This window comes from Homalodisca vitripennis, chromosome 5 (assembly GCF_021130785.1).
Source record: "Homalodisca vitripennis isolate AUS2020 chromosome 5, UT_GWSS_2.1, whole genome shotgun sequence".
NCBI classification, from domain to species: domain Eukaryota; kingdom Metazoa; phylum Arthropoda; class Insecta; order Hemiptera; family Cicadellidae; genus Homalodisca; species Homalodisca vitripennis.
Genome location: NC_060211.1, coordinates 111,756,923 through 111,781,073, shown reverse-complemented (window position 1 = coordinate 111,781,073; position 24,151 = coordinate 111,756,923). Strand labels below are relative to the sequence as shown.

The 24,151-nt window shown below is 39.3% G+C and overlaps 1 protein-coding gene across 1 annotated transcript in view; it reads right to left on the bottom strand.

Moving 5' to 3' along the window:
* Window positions 1-24,151, bottom strand: part of LOC124362708 — a 57,146-nt gene that overhangs the window by 7,892 nt on the left and 25,103 nt on the right. The window contains exons 7-8 of the mRNA XM_046817426.1: window positions 4,494-4,535; window positions 3,801-3,854 (exon numbers count right to left, since the gene is read on the bottom strand). Of these exons, the coding sequence (XP_046673382.1) occupies window positions 3,801-3,854; window positions 4,494-4,535 (96 nt within the window). The remainder of the gene's footprint in view (window positions 1-3,800; window positions 3,855-4,493; window positions 4,536-24,151) is intronic.

Below are 24,151 nucleotides of genomic sequence, written 5' to 3'. Positions count from 1 at the left end.
ACCAATGTAAACGGCCTCTATGGTTGTTTAAACAAGATTAGAAAGTATGTAGTCTCCGAAGGGACTGACACTAATGCCTCCGGTCACCCGATTGGGCCCCGCGCTGATGACGATGAAAGAAAAACGTCCCTTAAGTTAGAGTCTATTACGTAACGGAATACAATTCTAGAGGATCTGATCAATAATGCCTGCTAAATTAGAGCTACCATATTATGAACTCATTTGCTTAAATGTATTTCATAGGAAACCTTTGGATTTCTAAGCCCGGTGACCTGCTCTGTTGTCTTTATAGCTATAAGACGTTTGATATTTTCACTGATTAACGCCATAAAACTGATTCTTAGTAGACAGTGGTTGCTTCTACTCTGTAGTGAAGCAGTACATTGTAGATCGTTTTATATAGTTATTTTCTATATAAAACGTTTGTGATTTGGGAACATACAATGGAATTTGAGCAAATGTTGTAAAAGAAGATTCACTATCAGTAAACTTCTTCAATAAAAGATAAATAGGTAAAATAAGGTTCCATCTATGCAGATAAGCCACTGAAATTTGATTTTCCCTGGTTCACAACTGTATGTACAAACAGCACAGAAAGCTTCATCTGAAGGTACATACCTGTAGTAAATGCCTGTTAAGCAATTAAAAAGTTCAAATTACTCCAAAACTTACAATTTCTGTAGACATCTTTAGACAAGACTAAGGTTTGAAAATCGTAGTCCCTGAAAATTATAGTGATTCTGACCAAGAGACAGCTTTTGTTTCCGCGGCCCTGACGTTTTGTCTCTTTTAAACTCCCTGATAATGTTCAGTAACTACGTTGAATGTTAAAAAAGTAAACTTTTCATTTTATTCTGGTTGTACAGTTCAACTGTTGAATGGCTGACTCTGGCTAAGGCAATCTTAACAACAGTAAACAACAATATACAGGGTGAGTTTTAAGTCCCTTCCCCCCCTATTTTTTTTTTAAACCGTATAAGTTAGGAGGTTTTAAACTCCGTACATATTCGTTAGACCTAAATATCTTGTTTTTCATGGGTTCATTGACTCTCCACCTCCAATGGGGGACGGTCCACGAGGAGTAAGCCGAGATTCTTAAATGTAAGCATAGGTTGATATGCACATCAAATTAAAGGTCTCTGTAAGTAGAATACAATGCCGCAAACCGGACCTCAAAAGGTTAATCCTAATGAAAATTACAGGGTGTTAAAATGTACAAAATAGTAATGTGCTATTATCTGCGTTTTATCGCGCAACTTTTTAAAAGTTCGTTTCAAAACAATTTTTCTATTGCTGTTTATTCTTTAAAAGAAACTTTATTTTGTTGTGTTTAATGATTTTAAGGGGGATCACTGGAAGTCCGAAGATCTAGGAGTTAACTAAAGGATTTAATAAGAAGTCGGTCATGTGATGTGTCGTTTAACATTGCCTTTTTAAAACGCTGGAAACTGTGCTACAATCTGAATTAAAAAAGGATAATTCGTAATTTTGTTAATAATAATTTTGTACAGAATCTGTGGTATGCATTTTTTAATGTAATCTTTGACATAGTCCCTGTGTTGTTGTAAAAGTTAAAGTTGTATGTTATCTGGGTATTCCCAGAGACTTGTTATGTTTGGTTTCAGTTACTTGGGCCATTAAGTATCTGACCTTGTTAGTTGCAGTGTGGCTACTGACCTTGTTAGTTTTAGTGATGTTAAAGTTAGAAACATGTCTCGCACTCTTCAAGAAAAAGTTGACATGGTGTTTATTTTTGGCGCTTCTGGGAATAATTACCACGAAACAATGAGACGATTTAATGAAAACCATCCAGAAAGAACTGTTAGCAGAAACCTATTTAAGGCAGTTAATAACAAAATTTAGAGAGACTAGTAGCGTTACTGATGCAAAACGTTCAGGCCGTCCTCCTTTGTCAGAAGAAGTTGATTTTGAGGTTCTTTGTACAGTTGTGAAAATCCTCAAACCTCTTCGAGACAAATAGCAGACAATATCGGGGTATCACAACGCAAAGCAATAATAACCCTGAAGAAGCACAAATTTCATCCCTACAAAATTATGCTACATCACGCATTAAATGAAGATGACCCGGACAGAAGATTGCAGTTCTGTGAAACTATGGATAGGACTAATTATATCAAATCCAACAACCGTAAATAATATCTGCTTTAGTGATGAGAGTACATTTTACGTAAATGGTTTAGTGAATAGACACAAACTGCAGATACTGGGATAACTCTAATCCCCATGTTCACAGAGAACATCATACCCAGTATCCCCAGAAAGTAAATGTTTGGGGCAGGTCTCTTTGGTAATCACGTGATTGGACCACTGTTTATTGACGGAAAATTTAAATGGAGAAAGTTATTTACATATGCTCCAAAATAATATTCATCCATTAATAGAAAATACAATTCGCACTAATGGTGGGGAGTTTAATCGAGAAGAAGTAAGGTTCCAGCGGGGGCGGTGCTCCTCCACACTACGATGTTAATGTTCGTGGTTACCTTAATGTACATTATCGTGAGAAGTGGATAGGACGACGCGGGGCAATAGAATGGCTGGGCACGGTCCCCTGACTTGAACCCACTGGATTTTTTTTGTGGGAACACTTGAAGTCTGTGATTTATTGTACACCACTCGCATGTGTGGAAGATCTTCGGAACAGAATTACTGAGGCCTGCAGGAAAGTAACACCAGAAATCCTAACCCGTGTAAGGAGTGAATTTGTTAACAGACTATACTACTGTCAGGAAGTAACAGGCAATCAGTTTGAGCATCTACTACAATAAAAGGGTAAGTAACAATCTACTAGTATCGGAATCGTACAATATTAGAACCGGAATCGCTGTTGAAATAAAAATAAATGGGTCTAAAACCTTTGTAAGACAACAATTCTTTAAATAAAATACTTACAAGGCGACACAACACATGATCGACTTCTTATTAAATCCTTTAGTTAACTCCTAGATCTCGGACTTCCAGTGATCCCTTAAAATCATTAAACACAACAAAATAAAGTTCTTTTTAAAGAATAAACAGCAATAGAAAAATTGTTTTGAAACGAACTTTTAAAAAGTTGCGCGATAAAACGCAGATAATAGCACATTACTATTTTGTACATTTTAACACCCTGTAATTTTCATTAGGATTAACCTTTTGAGGTCCGGTTTGCGGCATTGTATTCTACTTACAGAGACCTTTAATTTGATGTGCATATCAAACCTATGCTTACATTTAAGAATCTCGGCTTACTCCTCGTGGACCGTCCCCCATTGGAGGTGGAGAAGTCAATGAACCCATGAAAAACAAGATATTTAGGTCTAACGAATATGTACGGAGTTTAAACCTCCTAACTTATACGGTTTAAAAAAAAATAGGGGGGGAAGGGACTTAAAACTCACCCTGTATGTAATTGTTTAATTTTTATCCATAGTTGAAATCATTTAGACGATTATTAAGTTCAGTCTTGATTGGTGTTTTTATTCCTAAGTCGTAGTTATCGGAGCGGTGCCTGGCATTGAAGCAATTAAAGCACAGACTCAGCAATTTTATCATTTATTTCTATATAAGCAGCTAGACTGTATAAAACTAATAAAACACAGTGGTGTTCTGCAGTGAGAATTTGCATTTTACTTTTGAATTCAAATATTTAGTATCCATCTAAATGGATAGACTCCTAAGTTGTTTTTCAGCATAAAATAAACTAGTTACAAACGTTAAATGAGGTCGTTAGTATTTCTAGGTAATGTGTGTATGTCACTCTAGTCGGTACTGAATTGGTTATAAAAGACCACACTTACGTTCAATATTAAGTCAAAGAATGTGCGGCCTGCCAGCTCGGGTGGCGCTGGAGCCTGAAACATAAGTTAACATTAATTTGCATTCAATCTTATTATAATAAATGATTTTGTTTAATCAATAATTTTGTTGGAAAATAGATCAATTTGGCTTTTCAAAATTAGTAGTATTTTAACTTTTTAACTAAACTGTAGGTTACGTGATGCACGTTTTGACACAATAACTTTATTCCTTCTTCTTCTTGTTATCGGAGCGATGCCTGGCATTGAAGCAATTAAAGTACAGACTCGGCAATTTTCTCATTATTTTTTCTATATAAGCAGCTAGACTATATAGCTTTATCTTTCTAATTAATAAAACACGTAGTGGTGTTCCGCAGTGAGAAGTTGCATTTTATTTTTGAATTCAAATATTTAGTATCCATCTAAATGGACAGACTCCTAAGTTGTTTTTTTTTCATGAAATAAACTAGTTACAAACGTTAAATGAAGTTGTAAGAACGTATTTCAAGGTAATGTGTGTAAGCACAATACTGTACTTGTTGTACGGCATACGCCCTAAAGTCTTTTATCCTCAACAAAAGGTTGCTACTTTTTATGTCAGTCTAGTCGGTACTGAATTGGTTTTATATACATATATATATATATATATATATATATATATATATATATATATATATATAAGACCACACTTACGTCCAATACTCCGTTGCCTGCCGGCTCGTGTGGCGCTGGAGCCTGAAACATAAGTTAACATTATTTTGTATTCAATCTTATTATAATAACGTAACAAAATCGTACACAAAACTCTCTGTTCTGGTACCGAAAAATGATTTTGTTTATTCAATAATTTTTTTGGAAATTAGATCAATTTGGCTTTTCAAAATTAGTAGAACTTTAACTGTTTAACTAAACTGTAGGTTACGTTACGTTTTGACACAATAACTTGTTTCAGTGATATCATAAAATGAACATTCACATACTTCTATAACGTTATCAAACGTATAACTCCCAGTTTTACTTATTAATAATGTGACTATCAGCCATCTCGCAAAAGGGCGCCCTGGGTATTTGTTTCAGACCACAGGGAGAACTTTACAATGTTATATATTGCAACAGGTACACTCCGATGTTACCGAGGATCGCATGAAAGGCACGAGGAGTCTTGAGTTGAAATACTACTTCCCTATAACTAGTGATGAAGTGATATCCACTCACCGAATTAACTCGGTCTGAAGCTAACCAGAGAAAGCTCGCCAGCACAGCGATCAGTGGAAGGGCCGTCTTCATTCAGAAACAGGTCACCCACAGAATCAGTGGCGTGTCTTGCACAGTGCAAGTAGACCTCCCGCGGATCTGGCGCTAACATGGGCTCTTATGGAGTTATTCTGGACCAATGAGAGAGCAGCAATGGCGGCTAGGCCACGCCCCCTGCACCCCTCCCCACAACCACCATCGTCTCTGGATCAATGAGAGGGCAGCAATGGCGGCTAGGCCATGCCCCTGCCCCCACCCACCCCCTCCTACACCCCCTGTCACCTCCTGGTCCCTCCCCTAGCCAATGGGAGATTGTCTCTTATGGGAGGTACATTTCGGTGTTTCCTAACCACAGACTTCCTGTTTTCCGACGACTTATCTCAACCTAGACTTCCTGTTTGTCACACACCTCTGACTTTCTGCACTGCTTAACCACCCGTCCACAGGTTCCGTGTCGACGCCTATTGACACTCACCTTTTTGAGTACCTGAGAGTCTTAACACCCGCACCCGCGTATCTGATGGCTCCTACAGGAGTCCGACACTGTCCTACTGCCTCCCGCACTCCGAGCCTGGCGTAATGCCCATACCCGGATTTTGACCGCCTAACCTTTACCGGCAATGCACGACATATTCCGTCACCCATCTTTTCGAGTACCGGAGTGTATGACAAACCGCACCCACATTTCTAACGGCCCCTACCCAAACATTTCGAATGCCTCCAATACTCTTAACCACATATATTACCCACACTGTTATTTCTAACAATTCACTCCAGGACCTAGCCACCCATCTATACCCCCGTCTCTTGCAGACCCATACCTGAACAGTTCCTCACAGGGTTCCAACTTATACCCAAATCGGTACTCTGATCGCCTATCTTTTATCGGATGAATGATGATCTTTTAACCGTGTACTCGTACCCTGCCGAAACCCTACACTTTTCGATTGCCTCCAGTACTCCTACCCGAGCGTATCGCTCATACACGGATTTTGACCATTTTACAGTCCAATGTACCACATAGGCCTGCAATCGCCCGTCTCCTGGACATGCACCTGTATTTCTAATGGTCGTTACAGAAACCTCACACTATCCTATTACCTCTCATACCTCGGCTCTTAACCACGGATATTGCACATACTACGATTTCTAAATCCCCGATCTTTACGCGTGTATACGCCTACAGCCTCCCACCTCTCTCGTGTACCCAAGCGTCTTCGGCCCTCATCTGCACCCTGCTGAGGCCCCACACTTTCCACTCCTAGTCAGGCATAAAGCCTATACCCAGATTTTTACCATTTTACCGACCAATGTAACACATAGGCCTGCAATAGCCCGTCTCTTGGACATGCTAAGACCTACTTTTCTAACGGATCCTGCAGAGGCTTCACACTTTCCTATTGTCTCCCATACCTCGGCTCTTAACCACGGATATTGCACATACTATGATTTCTCACTCCCTGACCTTTACGTGTGTATACACCTACAGCCTCCCACCTCTCTCTCTCTCTCTCTCTCTCCTCTCTCTCTCTCTCTCTCTCTCTCTCTCGTGTACCCAAGCGTCTTCGGCCCTCATCCGCACCCTACCGAGGCCCCACACTTTCCACTCCTAGTCAGGCATAAAGCCTATACCCAGATTTTTACAATGTTACCGACCAATGTACCACTTAGGCCTGCAATAGTCCGTCTCCTGTACATGCTAAGACCTACTTTTCTAACGGATCCTGCAGAGGCTTCACACTTTCCTATTGTCTCCCATACCTCGCTCTTAACTACGGATATTGCACATACTATGATTTCTAACTCCCCGAGCTTTACGTGTGTATGCGCCTATCTCTCGTGTACCCTAGCGTCTTCAGGCCCTCACCCTCACACTGACGGGACAACAACACTTTCCAAATGCCTCCCGTACTCTTACCCAGGGGTATTACCCATACCCAATTTAGACCACCTACACATTACCGACTAGTATCCACAAAGTCCAACAGGCATCCATATAATATGTCGTACACCACGTCTCTTAGCCCTTACACATACTCCATGACTCCACACTCTAAAGTGTTTACTACGCGTAGCGTCACATTCGAAAATTGTCTTCCCACCATTAATACCCTGTACTGGTTCCCACACATATAGTTAACACCTTTACCGTATTAATCTCCATATACGAGTATTTACCGAGCACATCGCACAATCTTAGTTAGCCTTACCTTCGTAGGGTTCAAACTTGCATTTCGTTCAATTTCTAACATACCGAGGTCCCCATTAAAAAAAAACCAAGCCTAACACGGGACTCTCATTTTACTGACAAATATTCATACATTACCTGAAAGTGTAATGCTAATATTTACCGAGTACTTTCCCAACAGGATATTCTCATCCCGAGGTCCTAGTCTCAAGCTAACAGCTTATAACACGAGGCGTACCTTCTGAGCGACTACTATTTGCCGATCAATGCCCGTGCATATGTTTCAATACCTGGACACCTAATGTCTACGAAGTACTTCATATACTCTTATCCCACGCAACCCATCACGGGACCCTAATTTCTATTACCTTTCACTTGGATGTCTATCACTTCATTCCGGGACCCAACTCTCAAGCAGACTTAACCGGTAATTAAAAGAACCGTATTTCATTATTAACAAAGCACCATACATTTATTTCAACTACTGCTTAGACATTTAGTTTCCATATTAATCAAGTATTTTGTTTTCACTTAACCCACGCCTCCCTTTACGGCACTCCAACTTTTTATCCACGTTAAATCCACCATCACTTTCTAACGGCCAGGCTCTCATTTTCATAATATCAAGCGGGCGTAGCTTAATACGGAATACCATCCCATACAATTTAAGCTTTACCGTGTGTAATTATATATGTCGCTTATACTTGGACATCTAAAGACCCATCATACCTCACTCTGGTTTCCTAGCTGTTCCCTTACTTTAATTTATTTATAAAGAGACGCATACAGAGGTATTAGTCCAATCGTCTCGAGACCGCGTTATACTAATGTTTATATTATAATCTATACTAGCACTTTATGAAATCTCGACCACAGTGACTTACCCACTGCACCGGCTCATGACACTGCTCGTAACGGACAGTTTGCGGTTTGCGGTTACCTGCATCCTCGGACTCTGATAATTCATTTTCTACAACAATATTAAAACTAATAACTATTATAACATCTTCAGTACAGCACGGGATATCTGCCATCCTGAATACAGTCGGAATAATGCATAGGTACTGCATTCGGTGTGTAATAAGTTTTAATTTTTCTCCCGAGTGTGATGTAAAGAGCTTTAACTTATTTATAGTCTATTTTCAAAAAAAAACGTATACCGCTTCGTATACTTTGAATTTAGTTAATCATACAGGATGCGATGATTGAGGTTTGCGGTTACATGTAAAAACCCAGACGAGTAACGGTACAGCTGCAACCGCAATTTTAAGAGACCTCATTGGTCAAAATAAGCGCGTCTCTGATTGGTCTAAAATAGCCGCCAAGCACTCTGATTGGTCGGTGTTCTACACAGGCGGCAGAGATTTCCCTGTCTCGCCAGTCTGGAGGTGGACGTCAAAGAGGTAAGACCTATGTCGCTCTGTTCCTTGATATTGCACAACATTGTGTATACAGAGTCGATATCAAGACAAGAAATTTTATAAAAGTAAATTAGCTTATAGGAGTTTTATTACATTTTCAGTTTATTAAGTGCTTGTACTTTATTTAGCGATCACAGACATTAAACTCCTTTACACTGTGTGTGTTCTTAAAATCTTAATATACTATTGCTTCTTTAAATCTAATACAGTGTTATTGTGTTTTTATGAAAGTGAACAAGTTAATTCGTTGTGTTACTGTGTTTGTATCGTAGTGACAAATCCAACATAGATTTCATTAATTTATTTGTGTGTCGTATTTATAATCAAGTTTTGTGTAATTTATTTCGGTTATTACATCATACCACAGTGCACTGTAAAAAAGTTTACTGCGCATGCGCACCTCCTACACTTACTTAAATGCGTGACGTGGTCTTCTTGTCATTCTTAGACGTGACGTTGAACAGTCAACACCCATTCCAAAAGCTTGTATCAAAGCTGCTTGCTGTATTATTTTAGAGCTAATTACATACAACATGGATCCCGTAAAAGTTTTGCATACCGGTGAAACCTACTGTAGAAGGTTTAGAACATATGGGTCAGAAACAGTTTTCAAGTTTAACCCAGTACCCAAAGGAGTGTCCGAACTTGATTGGATTAAAAAGGGTTTTGGGAGTATTGTCGAAAAGGCGAAAGCCGGTACTACCGAATATGACTACCTAGGCTTCACTTTAGATTCTCTGAATTTTAGGACCAAAGATTCCGGATATATCGCTTATAGACCTGCAAATCAAGTTCACGGGGATATAATTTGGGATATATTTGGAAAACTTATCCAAAGTAATACGGATTCGATTAAGTCCATGGACACATTTAGAGTTAAGTGCACCCGCACCAATATTCCAGTAGGTAGTGGTGGCCTCAGAAGACCAGGTTTGTACAATAATTTCCAAGAAGAATGTAAAGCACGTAATGGTATCGTAGTCATTAAGAATAGTGATAATCTGTGTCTGCCCCGAGCTATAGTGGTAGCAAAAGCCTATGCCAAAAAAGATCCTCAATTCAAGGCTATACGTGAAGACAAGGGTAAGCGACAGACTTTTAGAGCCCGAAAACTGATGACTAAAGCCGGTGTCCAAATTTCAGAACAGGGAGCTGGGACCCCCGAACTTTCAAAATTTCAAGACCACTTCAAAAAGTATAATATTACAGTTTATAATTACGATAATAAGGGTCGAGATGTGTATTTTTCAGGTAGTAACGATGATGCTCAGTACAAAATTAACTTGTTGTATCACGAAGGCCATTATAATGTAATAACTAGCCTAACTGCAGCTTTTGCGTGCCATTTTTTCTGCGAAGCATGCCATGTCCCTTACGACCACAAAGCTGAACACAGATGTTCAAATATCTGTCCTGCGTGTCAGACCCTATCTCCACCGTGTAAAGAGGAGCATGGGGGAATTTTGTGCCCTGACTGTAACATGACCATGAAAAATCAGAACTGTTTTGCGGCTCATAAGAGTGAACGTTGTAAGTCCGTAAAAAAATGTTTACAGTGTCAAATACTTGTGTTTTTGAACAACCGTAAGTCAAAACATGTGTGCGGTGAAGTCTTTTGCAAAATCTGTAACGAATTCATGCCCCCGAACCATCAATGCTACATGCGGGTCGACACAAACAAACCAAAAACCAAAGACTTTCTTTTCATTTTCTTTGATTTAGAGACCCGTCAAGATGAAATTTTAACGGAAGAATCTAGAGTTCATAAAGTTAACCTTTGTGTTTCTCAACAATTTTGTTGGAAATGTATTAATGGTAAATCTTGTGAAATGTGCAAAGACCGAACAAAGATCTTTGATAGTGATCCTGTGAATCAATTTATGAATTACGTAATGGAGGAGAGAAAAAAATTCAAAAACGTATGTGTAATGGCTCATAACGGTCAGGGTTTTGATTTTCAATTTCTGTTAAAGTACGTTCTCGAACAAACAAAATTCACTCCAGAGCTAATTATGCGTGGCACTAAAGTCATTCTTATGGAATTGGATAACGTCAGATTTATCGATTCGCTAAATTATTTCCCCATGGCCCTCTCTGCACTACCCAAAGCCTTTGACCTCCCCCCGGAGAAGAAGAAGGGTTACTTCCCTCATCTTTTCAACACTTTGGCAAACCAAAATTATGTAGGCCCCATACCACCCAAGGAGTACTATTGCCCTGAATCCATGTTTGAGAAGTCTTACAAAGATTTTGAAAATTGGCACAACGACCAACTTAACCAAAATGTAGTTTTTGACTTTCAAAAAGAGTTGGTCGAGTACTGTATCTCCGATGTGGAGATACTGGCGCAAGCGTGTATTAAGTTTAGAAACATGTTTTTGAAAGAATGTAATGTAGATCCGTTCATGGAAGCCGTCACCATTGCCAGCGCATGTAATCTGGTGTTTAGACGGAATTTCTTAAAACCCAACACTATTGGCCTGGTTCCTAAAAACGGATACCGTATGGTTGATAACCAATCGCCTATTGCTTTACAATGGCTGAGCTGGGAGGAAGAACAGCGTAGTGTCCGCATTCAGCATGCGGGGAGGGACAGAGAAGTTAAAATCGAGGGATTAAAAGTAGACGGTTTTGACGGAGAACGAATCTATGAATTTCACGGCTGTTATTTCCGTGGGTGCCCAAAATGTTTTCCATTTAATAGAGAAGAACCACTCAAAGAGGACCCTTCCGACTCCCTGCACTTAAGGTTCGAGAGAACCAAAGCTAAAATGGCTCGTCTCCGAGCATCCGACTATGAAGTAATTGAAATGTGGGAGTGTAAATTCAATCATTTAAAGAAAGAACAAAAATTGGATTATCTAAATTTTCTCCCTATTCTAAACACACTCCCACTCAATCCCAGAGATGCCTTCTTCGGGGGCAGAACAGGCAATGCAAAATCTTATCACAAGTGCGGGGACGGGGAAACAATTCAGTATGTAGACGTTTGCTCCTTGTACCCGTTTGTCAATAAGTTTTCTCCTTATGTTTTATCCCATCCAAACATATATGTAGGGGACAAGGAGTGTAGAGAAAGAGGCATGGAGGCCGAAGGTCTCATGAAATGTAAAGTATTGCCTCCACTAAATTTGTACCATCCCGTCCTTCCAGCACGCATGAACAATAAATTAATGTTTGTTTTATGCCGTACATGTGGTCTAGAAATGCTAAACACAGACTGTAACCATAACATCGAAGAAAGAGCATTGACAGGGACATGGACAATGCAGGAAATGAGAAAGGCTGTAGAGAAGGGGTATACCATTTTAGAAATGTACGAACTTTGGGATTATAAAATTATTACTTACGAAGACGGTGGTCTTTTTACGGATTTTATTAACAAATTTCTCAAGATTAAACAGGAGGCATCGGGCTACCCCTCTTGGTGCCTCACTGAAGAGGACAAGGCTAAGTACGTTCAAAATTATTATGAACACGAAGGTGTCAGACTTGACCCTTTCAAAATTGAAAAGAACGGAGGTCTTCGCTCCCTTGCTAAATTGATGTTAAATTCTTTCTGGGGTAAATTTGGTCAAAGGGAAAATCAGACAAAAACATCAATCATAAGAGACCCCTTTGAATACTTTCAGTTGCTGTCCAACCCTGAAATAGATGTAAATACTACTCAAATTATTAACGATACTGTACTAATTGTGAACTGGCAGCATATTGAAGAAGCCGCAGAAGCCCTAAGGACAGTGAATGTTGTGGTTGCAGCATTTACAACGTCACATGCTCGATTAAAACTGTATGAACACTTAGAAAAGTTAGGGAGGCAAGTTCTTTACTATGATACAGACAGTGTCCTTTACGTACACAGGGAGAGTATGCACAAGGTCCCCACAGGGGACTACTTGGGCGAAATGACCGACGAGTTGGCTGACTATGGTCCAGGGTCATACATAGTAGAATTTGTTTCCGGAGGCCCCAAGACTTACGCCTATCTTGTCTGGTCAACAAATAAAAACGCACTAGTTGAAGTTTGTAAAATAAAAGGCCTTACTCTAAATTTAAAAACTAGCGAAAAATTAAATTTCGAAACATTGAAAGCATTAGTTCTGAGTAATTCATTTGACTCAGTGGACATAGAAGAGAACAGAATAAGACGAACCAAGGACAAAGACATTGTTACAGTCAAAGAAACAAAGTCTTTTAAAATTACAGGGCCCAAAAGGAGACTTGAAGGACCCTATGATACTGTACCGTTTGGATTTAAGAAACAAAAATTAACACTCTAACATGTTTAATAAACTACATTTTCACCAATCACAACGTTAAAATTTCATTACAAATCCTGAGACATACATAGAGAGAGATTAAATGTAATTATAACCCACCACATCCGTTGGTTGTGACCGAACGTTCGTTAAACCGCTTCCTTCAGATGTGTACTAGTATTGAATTATGTTATGAGAGCTGACAACGAGTAAAAATTTTAAATTATTTTATTATACAGGTATTTCAATTACGTACAAAAGAACTTTTTAAATACTAGATAATTGTACTGTATTATTGCAGCCATTACATATAATTTTGCACTCCAGACCCTTCTTTGGGTGGTTGGCCGAAAGTGCAAAATACAAATGTTTTGAGTGTATATCTCCCCCCGTCATCTTTACCTTCAAATGTCACATAAGTGTGAATGTTTGATCACCCTCGCGTCAAGGGAGCTTCTGCTTCTAAGGCCGGCGTAAAACCTGTAAGTCCTGGAGCAGTTCGACCTCTTTCACGGCCGGCTTAAAACCCGTAAGCCCGGGAGAGGTTGACCCTTGGACAGTGTGGAGGGTGAGACTGATTTGAAGGAGTGAATGTGGGAACTCAGTAGGATGCGTGGACTTGGGCATGGAGATGAACAAGTCTATGCTCCGAACGGCTCAGCATGAACGAGGTCTCTAAGGCAGGCCTAAACTCTGTAAGTCCTGGGACCGTGATCGTGTAATATAGTGACCACATTGAATGTGTACTGATGACGGAGCCGATAAACGCTGATTTCCCTCTTCTTAAGCCATCTGATACAGCAAACTGTTAGATACGTCATTACATAGTTATTTGCTCGAATGTTAGCATTTTATATTTCTTTATTGTTTTTAATAACATAAATACCTTCCAGTGTATGGATAAAGTCAATTATCACAAACATTTTACCATACCGATTTTTCTACGTCACTTAAATATGCTCTTATGTGTGATCTCAGGTCCACTTCAATACATACACGCTGACATATCCATCAAACACTATTCACTCTGTAATTTCACCGCAAAATCAGAATGTCTAGGAGCTTTAAATAATTATGCCCCGCAAACACTCACATGCACTACACAGGCTTACAGGTGGATACCAACAGTTTTATTTATAAATTTGTAGATGACTCGTCTCATGTTCATTCGCAAATGAACACTCAGAGCGTTAACATGGCAACCTTCCTTAAGCTTGAATCTAGAAATGTGGTTAACAGAAGTGAGAGGTTTCGTACCACACGTGAAGAACTAACGTTTATACTGACCTCTCCCATTGACTCAATAGATTGGCCCCTAGCATTTTCAGAGTACATTGTCGATCATATAAAGGATGGAGCCTCACCTACTGATCACTTTGGAATTACAATTAAACATCAAAGTATAGCCAAAGAAGGGATTATACCTTTCATGGCAGCATCTAAATTAACCTCTTACGTGTTTGATGATGCGCTTGAGAAGACATTCGTTAATGTGGAAACATTGATAGGGCCTTTAATTGTGACAGCAACTATAGTAAAAGTACCTGAGCAGTTTCTTCAGTAATAGGCATTTAGTATATCTCCTTGTATTATTAGTAAAGAGACAGAGAGAGGTTAGGCATTGAGTTGAGGATCACTTTGTGTTTGCTTTGAATAGGTACACGGAGGAGGAATAAAAATAAGTACAAAGACCCATTTTACGTTTTTTTAGTAGAGTGAATTGAAAGACTTCTCCGAGTATAGTGAACTGTTGAACTTGCAATGGATAAAATAAAAAAAAAATAAAAAAATAAAGTATAAAATCTATCTCACTGAGAGGTGAGGTACAAAAAAAAATATGTTGGGAGGTAGCAGATTTGTCATGGAATGGCTACCACCGTAAAGAGCGATGGTTGGGGCTCTTTACACACGTGGATAGGCCTACTGGGGAAGGAGCCACGTAAAAAATCTCCTAACGCGCCATGGTCCTACGCCCTGGTCACGCGGCAAGCACGTGTGTACCTAGCGTGGTGGGGAAATGTGACCACTCGTCACAACACGGTTGTTAAAACATATAGACCTCACCGAAACATACGAGTATTTCTAGGACGTCAGATTAACATATATAGTGACACCATTTAATCTACATACCAATAGCATGACTTGACTGGTTCATCTGAACCCTCATCTGCACCCTGCGCCTAACACTGTTGCCAGTTTTACTTGTAGTGAAAATTATTGGTCTCTCTCAGCATATGTTGCAATAAACAAACGTTATCAATTGTTACCGTAAACAAATAAATGTACATTTTATTTCACTCATCTATTTTACATTCATATACATTAAGCAGAGCCAGTATATGACCATATCCAGGTCATAACGGGATCAGCTGGTGATCAGCATCGATATGGTAACACCGTCTCAATTGTCATTGAACTATTTTAGTGCAGACTGTTTTAATTGTTTAAACAAATGGGTAAATAAAACAAAAATTTCAGAAAATCTTTTGTCAGTAATAGGTCCATTACCCGCAGGTTAGTGAGGCGGTAGAAGGCATCCAGCGAGACGGTGCAGTTGTTCATGTGCAGCTCCTCGAGTGTACTCTCCACAGGTTTGAACGTGTTCATAGACAGTCGGATTTGCTGTAATGTTAAATGTGTATTTTTAACTTAAAATCTATGAAAACAACTTTATAAAAAGGAAATTTTACTCTGGGTGATTTAGGTTAAGTTGAAGCGTAGGGTTTTAGGTTGATTAAGGACTACCTAGGATATAAGGGAGTAGGAATGTTAGGGCTACCAGGAATAGGACTACTAGGATACTCCAACTTAACCTAAATCACCCAGAGTAAAATTTCCTTTTTATAAAGTTGTTTTCATAGATTTTAAGTTAAAAATACACATTTAACATTACAGCAAATCCGACTGTCTATGAACACGTTCAAACCTGTGGAGAGTACACTCGAGGAGCTGCACATGAACAACTGCACCGTCTCGCTGGATGCCTTCTACCGCCTCACTAACCTGCGGGTAATGGACCTATTACTGACAAAAGATTTTCTGAAATTTTTGTTTTATTTACCCATTTGTTTAAACAATTAAAACAGTCTGCACTAAAATAGTTCAATGACAATTGAGACGGTGTTACCATATCGATGCTGATCACCAGCTGATCCCGTTATGACCTGGATATGGTCATATACTGGCTCTGCTTAATGTATATGAATGTAAAATAGATGAGTGAAATAAAATGTACATTTATTTGTTTACGGTAACAATTGATAACGTTTGTTTATTGCAACATATGCTGAGAGAGACCAATAATTTTCACTACAAGTAAAACTGGCAACAGTGTTAGGCGCAGGGTGCAGATGAGGGTTCAGATGAACCAGTCAAGTCATGCTATTGGTATGTAGATTAAATGGTGTCACTATATATGTTAATCTGACGTCCTAGAAATACTCGTATGTTTCGGTGAGGTCTATATGTTTTAACAACCGTGTTGTGACGAGTGGTCACATTTCCCCACCACGCTAGGTACACACGTGCTTGCCGCGTGACCAGGGCGTAGGACCATGGCGCGTTAGGAGATTTTTTACGTGGCTCCTTCCCCAGTAGGCCTATCCACGTGTGTAAAGAGCCCCAACCATCGCTCTTTACGGTGGTAGCCATTCCATGACAAATCTGCTACCTCCCAACATATTTTTTTTTGTACCTCACCTCTCAGTGAGATAGATTTTATACTTTATTTTTTTATTTTTTTTTTTATTTTATCCATTGCAAGTTCAACAGTTCACTATACTCGGAGAAGTCTTTCAATTCACTCTACTAAAAAACGTAAAATGGGTCTTTGTACTTATTTTTATTCCTCCTCCGTGTACCTATTCAAAGCAAACACAAAGTGATCCTCAACTCAATGCCTAACCTCTCTCTGTCTCTTTACTAATAATACAAGGAGATATACTAAATGCCTATTACTGAAGAAACTGCTCAGGTACTTTTACTATAGTTGCTGTCACAATTAAAGGCCCTATCAATGTTTCCACATTAACGAATGTCTTCTCAAGCGCATCATCAAACACGTAAGAGGTTAATTTAGATGCTGCCATGAAAGGTATAATCCCTTCTTTGGCTATACTTTGATGTTTAATTGTAATTCCAAAGTGATCAGTAGGTGAGGCTCCATCCTTTATATGATCGACAATGTACTCTGAAAATGCTAGGGGCCAATCTATTGAGTCAATGGGAGAGGTCAGTATAAACGTTAGTTCTTCACGTGTGGTACGAAACCTCTCACTTCTGTTAACCACATTTCTAGATTCAAGCTTAAGGAAGGTTGCCATGTTAACGCTCTGAGTGTTCATTTGCGAATGAACATGAGACGAGTCATCTACAAATTTATAAATAAAACTGTTGGTATCCACCTGTAAGCCTGTGTAGTGCATGTGAGTGTTTGCGGGGCATAATTATTTAAAGCTCCTAGACATTCTGATTTTGCGGTGAAATTACAGAGTGAATAGTGTTTGATGGATATGTCAGCGTGTATGTATTGAAGTGGACCTGAGATCACACATAAGAGCATATTTAAGTGACGTAGAAAAATCGGTATGGTAAAATGTTTGTGATAATTGACTTTATCCATACACTGGAAGGTATTTATGTTATTAAAAACAATAAAGAAATATAAAATGCTAACATTCGAGCAAATAACTATGTAATGACGTATCTAACAGTTTGCTGTATCAGATGGCTTAAGAAGAGGGAAATCAGCGTTTATCGGCTCCGTCATCAGTACACATTCAATGTGGTCACTATATTACACGATCACGGTCCCAGGACTTACAGAGTTTAGGCCTGCCTTAGAGACCTCGTTCATGCTGAGCCGTTCGGAGCATAGACTTGTTCATCTCCATGCCCAAGTCCACGCATCCTACTGAGTTCCCACATTCACTCCTTCAAATCAGTCTCACCCTCCACACTGTCCAAGGGTCAACCTCTCCCGGGCTTACGGGTTTTAAGCCGGCCGTGAAAGAGGTCGAACTGCTCCAGGACTTACAGGTTTTACGCCGGCCTTAGAAGCAGAAGCTCCCTTGACGCGAGGGTGATCAAACATTCACACTTATGTGACATTTGAAGGTAAAGATGACGGGGGGAGATATACACTCAAAACATTTGTATTTTGCACTTTCGGCCAACCACCCAAAGAAGGGTCTGGAGTGCAAAATTATATGTAATGGCTGCAATAATACAGTACAATTATCTAGTATTTAAAAAGTTTCTTTTGTACGTAATTGAAATACCTGTATAATAAAATAATTTAAAATTTTTACTCGTTGTCAGCTCTCATAACATAATTCAATACTAGTACACATCTGAAGGAAGCGGTTTAACGAACGTTCGGTCACAACCAACGGATGTGGTGGGTTATAATTACATTTAATCTCTCTCTATGTATGTCTCAGGATTTGTAATGAAATTTTAACGTTGTGATTGGTGAAAATGTAGTTTATTAAACATGTTAGAGTGTTAATTTTTGTTTCTTAAATCCAAACGGTACAGTATCATAGGGTCCTTCAAGTCTCCTTTTGGGCCCTGTAATTTTAAAAGACTTTGTTTCTTTGACTGTAACAATGTCTTTGTCCTTGGTTCGTCTTATTCTGTTCTCTTCTATGTCCACTGAGTCAAATGAATTACTCAGAACTAATGCTTTCAATGTTTCGAAATTTAATTTTTCGCTAGTTTTTAAATTTAGAGTAAGGCCTTTTATTTTACAAACTTCAACTAGTGCGTTTTTATTTGTTGACCAGACAAGATAGGCGTAAGTCTTGGGGCCTCCGGAAACAAATTCTACTATGTATGACCCTGGACCATAGTCAGCCAACTCGTCGGTCATTTCGCCCAAGTAGTCCCCTGTGGGGACCTTGTGCATACTCTCCCTGTGTACGTAAAGGACACTGTCTGTATCATAGTAAAGAACTTGCCTCCCTAACTTTTCTAAGTGTTCATACAGTTTTAATCGAGCATGTGACGTTGTAAATGCTGCAACCACAACATTCACTGTCCTTAGGGCTTCTGCGGCTTCTTCAATATGCTGCCAGTTCACAATTAGTACAGTATCGTTAATAATTTGAGTAGTATTTACATCTATTTCAGGGTTGGACAGCAACTGAAAGTATTCAAAGGGGTCTCTTATGATTGATGTTTTTGTCTGATTTTCCCTTTGACCAAATTTACCCCAGAAAGAATTTAACATCAATTTAGCAAGGGAGCGAAGACCTCCGTTCTTTTCAATTTTGAAAGGGTCAAGTCTGACACCTTCGTGTTCATAATAATTTTGAACGTACTTAGCCTTGTCCTCTTCAGTGAGGCACCAAGAGGGGTAGCCCGATGCCTCCTGTTTAATCTTGAGAAATTTGTTAATAAAATCCGTAAAAAGACCACCGTCTTCGTAAGTAATAATTTTATAATCCCAAAGTTCGTACATTTCTAAAATGGTATACCCCTTCTCTACAGCCTTTCTCATTTCCTGCATTGTCCATGTCCCTGTCAATGCTCTTTCTTCGATGTTATGGTTACAGTCTGTGTTTAGCATTTCTAGACCACATGTACGGCATAAAACAAACATTAATTTATTGTTCATGCGTGCTGGAAGGACGGGATGGTACAAATTTAGTGGAGGCAATACTTTACATTTCATGAGACCTTCGGCCTCCATGCCTCTTTCTCTACACTCCTTGTCCCCTACATATATGTTTGGATGGGATAAAACATAAGGAGAAAACTTATTGACAAACGGGTACAAGGAGCAAACGTCTACATACTGAATTGTTTCCCCGTCCCCGCACTTGTGATAAGATTTTGCATTGCCTGTTCTGCCCCCGAAGAAGGCATCTCTGGGATTGAGTGGGAGTGTGTTTAGAATAGGGAGAAAATTTAGATAATCCAATTTTTGTTCTTTCTTTAAATGATTGAATTTACACTCCCACATTTCAATTACTTCATAGTCGGATGCTCGGAGACGAGCCATTTTAGCTTTGGTTCTCTCGAACCTTAAGTGCAGGGAGTCGGAAGGGTCCTCTTTGAGTGGTTCTTCTCTATTAAATGGAAAACATTTTGGGCACCCATGGAAATAACAGCCGTGAAATTCATAGATTCGTTCTCCGTCAAAACCGTCTACTTTTAATCCCTCGATTTTAACTTCTCTGTCCCTCCCCGCATGCTGAATGCGGACACTACGCTGTTCTTCCTCCCAGCTCAGCCATTGTAAAGCAATAGGCGATTGGTTATCAACCATACGGTATCCGTTTTTAGGAACCAGGCCAATAGTGTTGGGTTTTAAGAAATTCCGTCTAAACACCAGATTACATGCGCTGGCAATGGTGACGGCTTCCATGAACGGATCTACATTACATTCTTTCAAAAACATGTTTCTAAACTTAATACACGCTTGCGCCAGTATCTCCACATCGGAGATACAGTACTCGACCAACTCTTTTTGAAAGTCAAAAACTACATTTTGGTTAAGTTGGTCGTTGTGCCAATTTTCAAAATCTTTGTAAGACTTCTCAAACATGGATTCAGGGCAATAGTACTCCTTGGGTGGTATGGGGCCTACATAATTTTGGTTTGCCAAAGTGTTGAAAAGATGAGGGAAGTAACCCTTCTTCTTCTCCGGGGGGAGGTCAAAGGCTTTGGGTAGTGCAGAGAGGGCCATGGGGAAATAATTTAGCGAATCGATAAATCTGACGTTATCCAATTCCATAAGAATGACTTTAGTGCCACGCATAATTAGCTCTGGAGTGAATTTTGTTTGTTCGAGAACGTACTTTAACAGAAATTGAAAATCAAAACCCTGACCGTTATGAGCCATTACACATACGTTTTTGAATTTTTTTCTCTCCTCCATTACGTAATTCATAAATTGATTCACAGGATCACTATCAAAGATCTTTGTTCGGTCTTTGCACATTTCACAAGATTTACCATTAATACATTTCCAACAAAATTGTTGAGAAACACAAAGGTTAACTTTATGAACTCTAGATTCTTCCGTTAAAATTTCATCTTGACGGGTCTCTAAATCAAAGAAAATGAAAAGAAAGTCTTTGGTTTTTGGTTTGTTTGTGTCGACCCGCATGTAGCATTGATGGTTCGGGGGCATGAATTCGTTACAGATTTTGCAAAAGACTTCACCGCACACATGTTTTGACTTACGGTTGTTCAAAAACACAAGTATTTGACACTGTAAACATTTTTTTACGGACTTACAACGTTCACTCTTATGAGCCGCAAAACAGTTCTGATTTTTCATGGTCATGTTACAGTCAGGGCACAAAATTCCCCCATGCTCCTCTTTACACGGTGGAGATAGGGTCTGACACGCAGGACAGATATTTGAACATCTGTGTTCAGCTTTGTGGTCGTAAGGGACATGGCATGCTTCGCAGAAAAAAATGGCACGCAAAAGCTGCAGTTAGGCTAGTTATTACATTATAATGGCCTTCGTGATACAACAAGTTAATTTTGTACTGAGCATCATCGTTACTACCTGAAAAATACACATCTCGACCCTTATTATCGTAATTATAAACTGTAATATTATACTTTTTGAAGTGGTCTTGAAATTTTGAAAGTTCGGGGGTCCCAGCTCCCTGTTCTGAAATTTGGACACCGGCTTTAGTCATCAGTTTTCGGGCTCTAAAAGTCTGTCGCTTACCCTTGTCTTCACGTATAGCCTTGAATTGAGGATCTTTTTTGGCATAGGCTTTTGCTACCACTATAGCTCGGGGCAGACACAGATTATCACTATTCTTAATGACTACGATACCATTACGTGCTTTACATTCTTCTTGGAAATTATTGTACAAACCTGGTCTTCTGAGGCCACCACTACCTACTGGAATATTGGTGCGGGTGCACTTAACTCTAAATGTGTCCATGGACTTAATCGAATCCGTATTACTTTGGATAAGTTTTCCAAATATATCCCAAATTATATCCCCGTGAACTTGATTTGCAGGTCTATAAGCGATATATCCGGAATCTTTGGTCCTAAAATTCAGAGAATCTAAAGTGAAGCCTAGGTAGTCATATTCGGTAGTACCGGCTTTCGCCTTTTCGACAATACTCCCAAAACCCTTTTTAATCCAATCAAGTTCGGACACTCCTTTGGGTACTGGGTTTAAACTTGAAAACTGTTTCTGACCCATATGTTCTAAACCTTCTACAGTAGGTTTCACCGGTATGCAAAACTTTTACGGGATCCATGTTGTATGTAATTAGCTCTAAAATAATACAGCAAGCAGCTTTGATACAAGCTTTTGGAATGGGTGTTGACTGTTCAACGTCACGTCTAAGAATGACAAGAAGACCACGTCACGCATTTAAGTAAGTGTAGGAGGTGCGCATGCGCAGTAAACTTTTTTACAGTGCACTGTGGTATGATGTAATAACCGAAATAAATTACACAAAACTTGATTATAAATACGACACACAAATAAATTAATGAAATCTATGTTGGATTTGTCACTACGATACAAACACAGTAACACAACGAATTAACTTGTTCACTTTCATAAAAACACAATAACACTGTATTAGATTTAAAGAAGCAATAGTATATTAAGATTTTAAGAACACACACAGTGTAAAGGAGTTTAATGTCTGTGATCGCTAAATAAAGTACAAGCACTTAATAAACTGAAAATGTAATAAAACTCCTATAAGCTAATTTACTTTTATAAAATTTCTTGTCTTGATATCGACTCTGTATACACAATGTTGTGCAATATCAAGGAACAGAGCGACATAGGTCTTACCTCTTTGACGTCCACCTCCAGACTGGCGAGACAGGGAAATCTCTGCCGCCTGTGTAGAACACCGACCAATCAGAGTGCTTGGCGGCTATTTTAGACCAATCAGAGACGCGCTTATTTTGACCAATGAGGTCTCTTAAAATTGCGGTTGCAGCTGTACCGTTACTCGTCTGGGTTTTTACATGTAACCGCAAACCTCAATCATCGCATCCTGTATGATTAACTAAATTCAAAGTATACGAAGCGGTATACGTTTTTTTTGAAAATAGACTATAAATAAGTTAAAGCTCTTTACATCACACTCGGGAGAAAAATTAAAACTTATTACACACCGAATGCAGTACCTATGCATTATTCCGACTGTATTCAGGATGGCAGATATCCCGTGCTGTACTGAAGATGTTATAATAGTTATTAGTTTTAATATTGTTGTAGAAAATGAATTATCAGAGTCCGAGGATGCAGGTAACCGCAAACCGCAAACTGTCCGTTACGAGCAGTGTCATGAGCCGGTGCAGTGGGTAAGTCACTGTGGTCGAGATTTCATAAAGTGCTAGTATAGATTATAATATAAACATTAGTATAACGCGGTCTCGAGACGATTGGACTAATACCTCTGTATGCGTCTCTTTATAAATAAATTAAAGTAAGGGAACAGCTAGGAAACCAGAGTGAGGTATGATGGGTCTTTAGATGTCCAAGTATAAGCGACATATATAATTACACACGGTAAAGCTTAAATTGTATGGGATGGTATTCCGTATTAAGCTACGCCCGCTTGATATTATGAAAATGAGAGCCTGGCCGTTAGAAAGTGATGGTGGATTTAACGTGGATAAAAAGTTGGAGTGCCGTAAAGGGAGGCGTGGGTTAAGTGAAAACAAAATACTTGATTAATATGGAAACTAAATGTCTAAGCAGTAGTTGAAATAAATGTATGGTGCTTTGTTAATAATGAAATACGGTTCTTTTAATTACCGGTTAAGTCTGCTTGAGAGTTGGGTCCCGGAATGAAGTGATAGACATCCAAGTGAAAGGTAATAGAAATTAGGGTCCCGTGATGGGTTGCGTGGGATAAGAGTATATGAAGTACTTCGTAGACATTAGGTGTCCAGGTATTGAAACATATGCACGGGCATTGATCGGCAAATAGTAGTCGCTCAGAAGGTACGCCTCGTGTTATAAGCTGTTAGCTTGAGACTAGGACCTCGGGATGAGAATATCCTGTTGGGAAAGTACTCGGTAAATATTAGCATTACACTTTCAGGTAATGTATGAATATTTGTCAGTAAAATGAGAGTCCCGTGTTAGGCTTGGTTTTTTTTTAATGGGGACCTCGGTATGTTAGAAATTGAACGAAATGCAAGTTTGAACCCTACGAAGGTAAGGCTAACTAAGATTGTGCGATGTGCTCGGTAAATACTCGTATATGGAG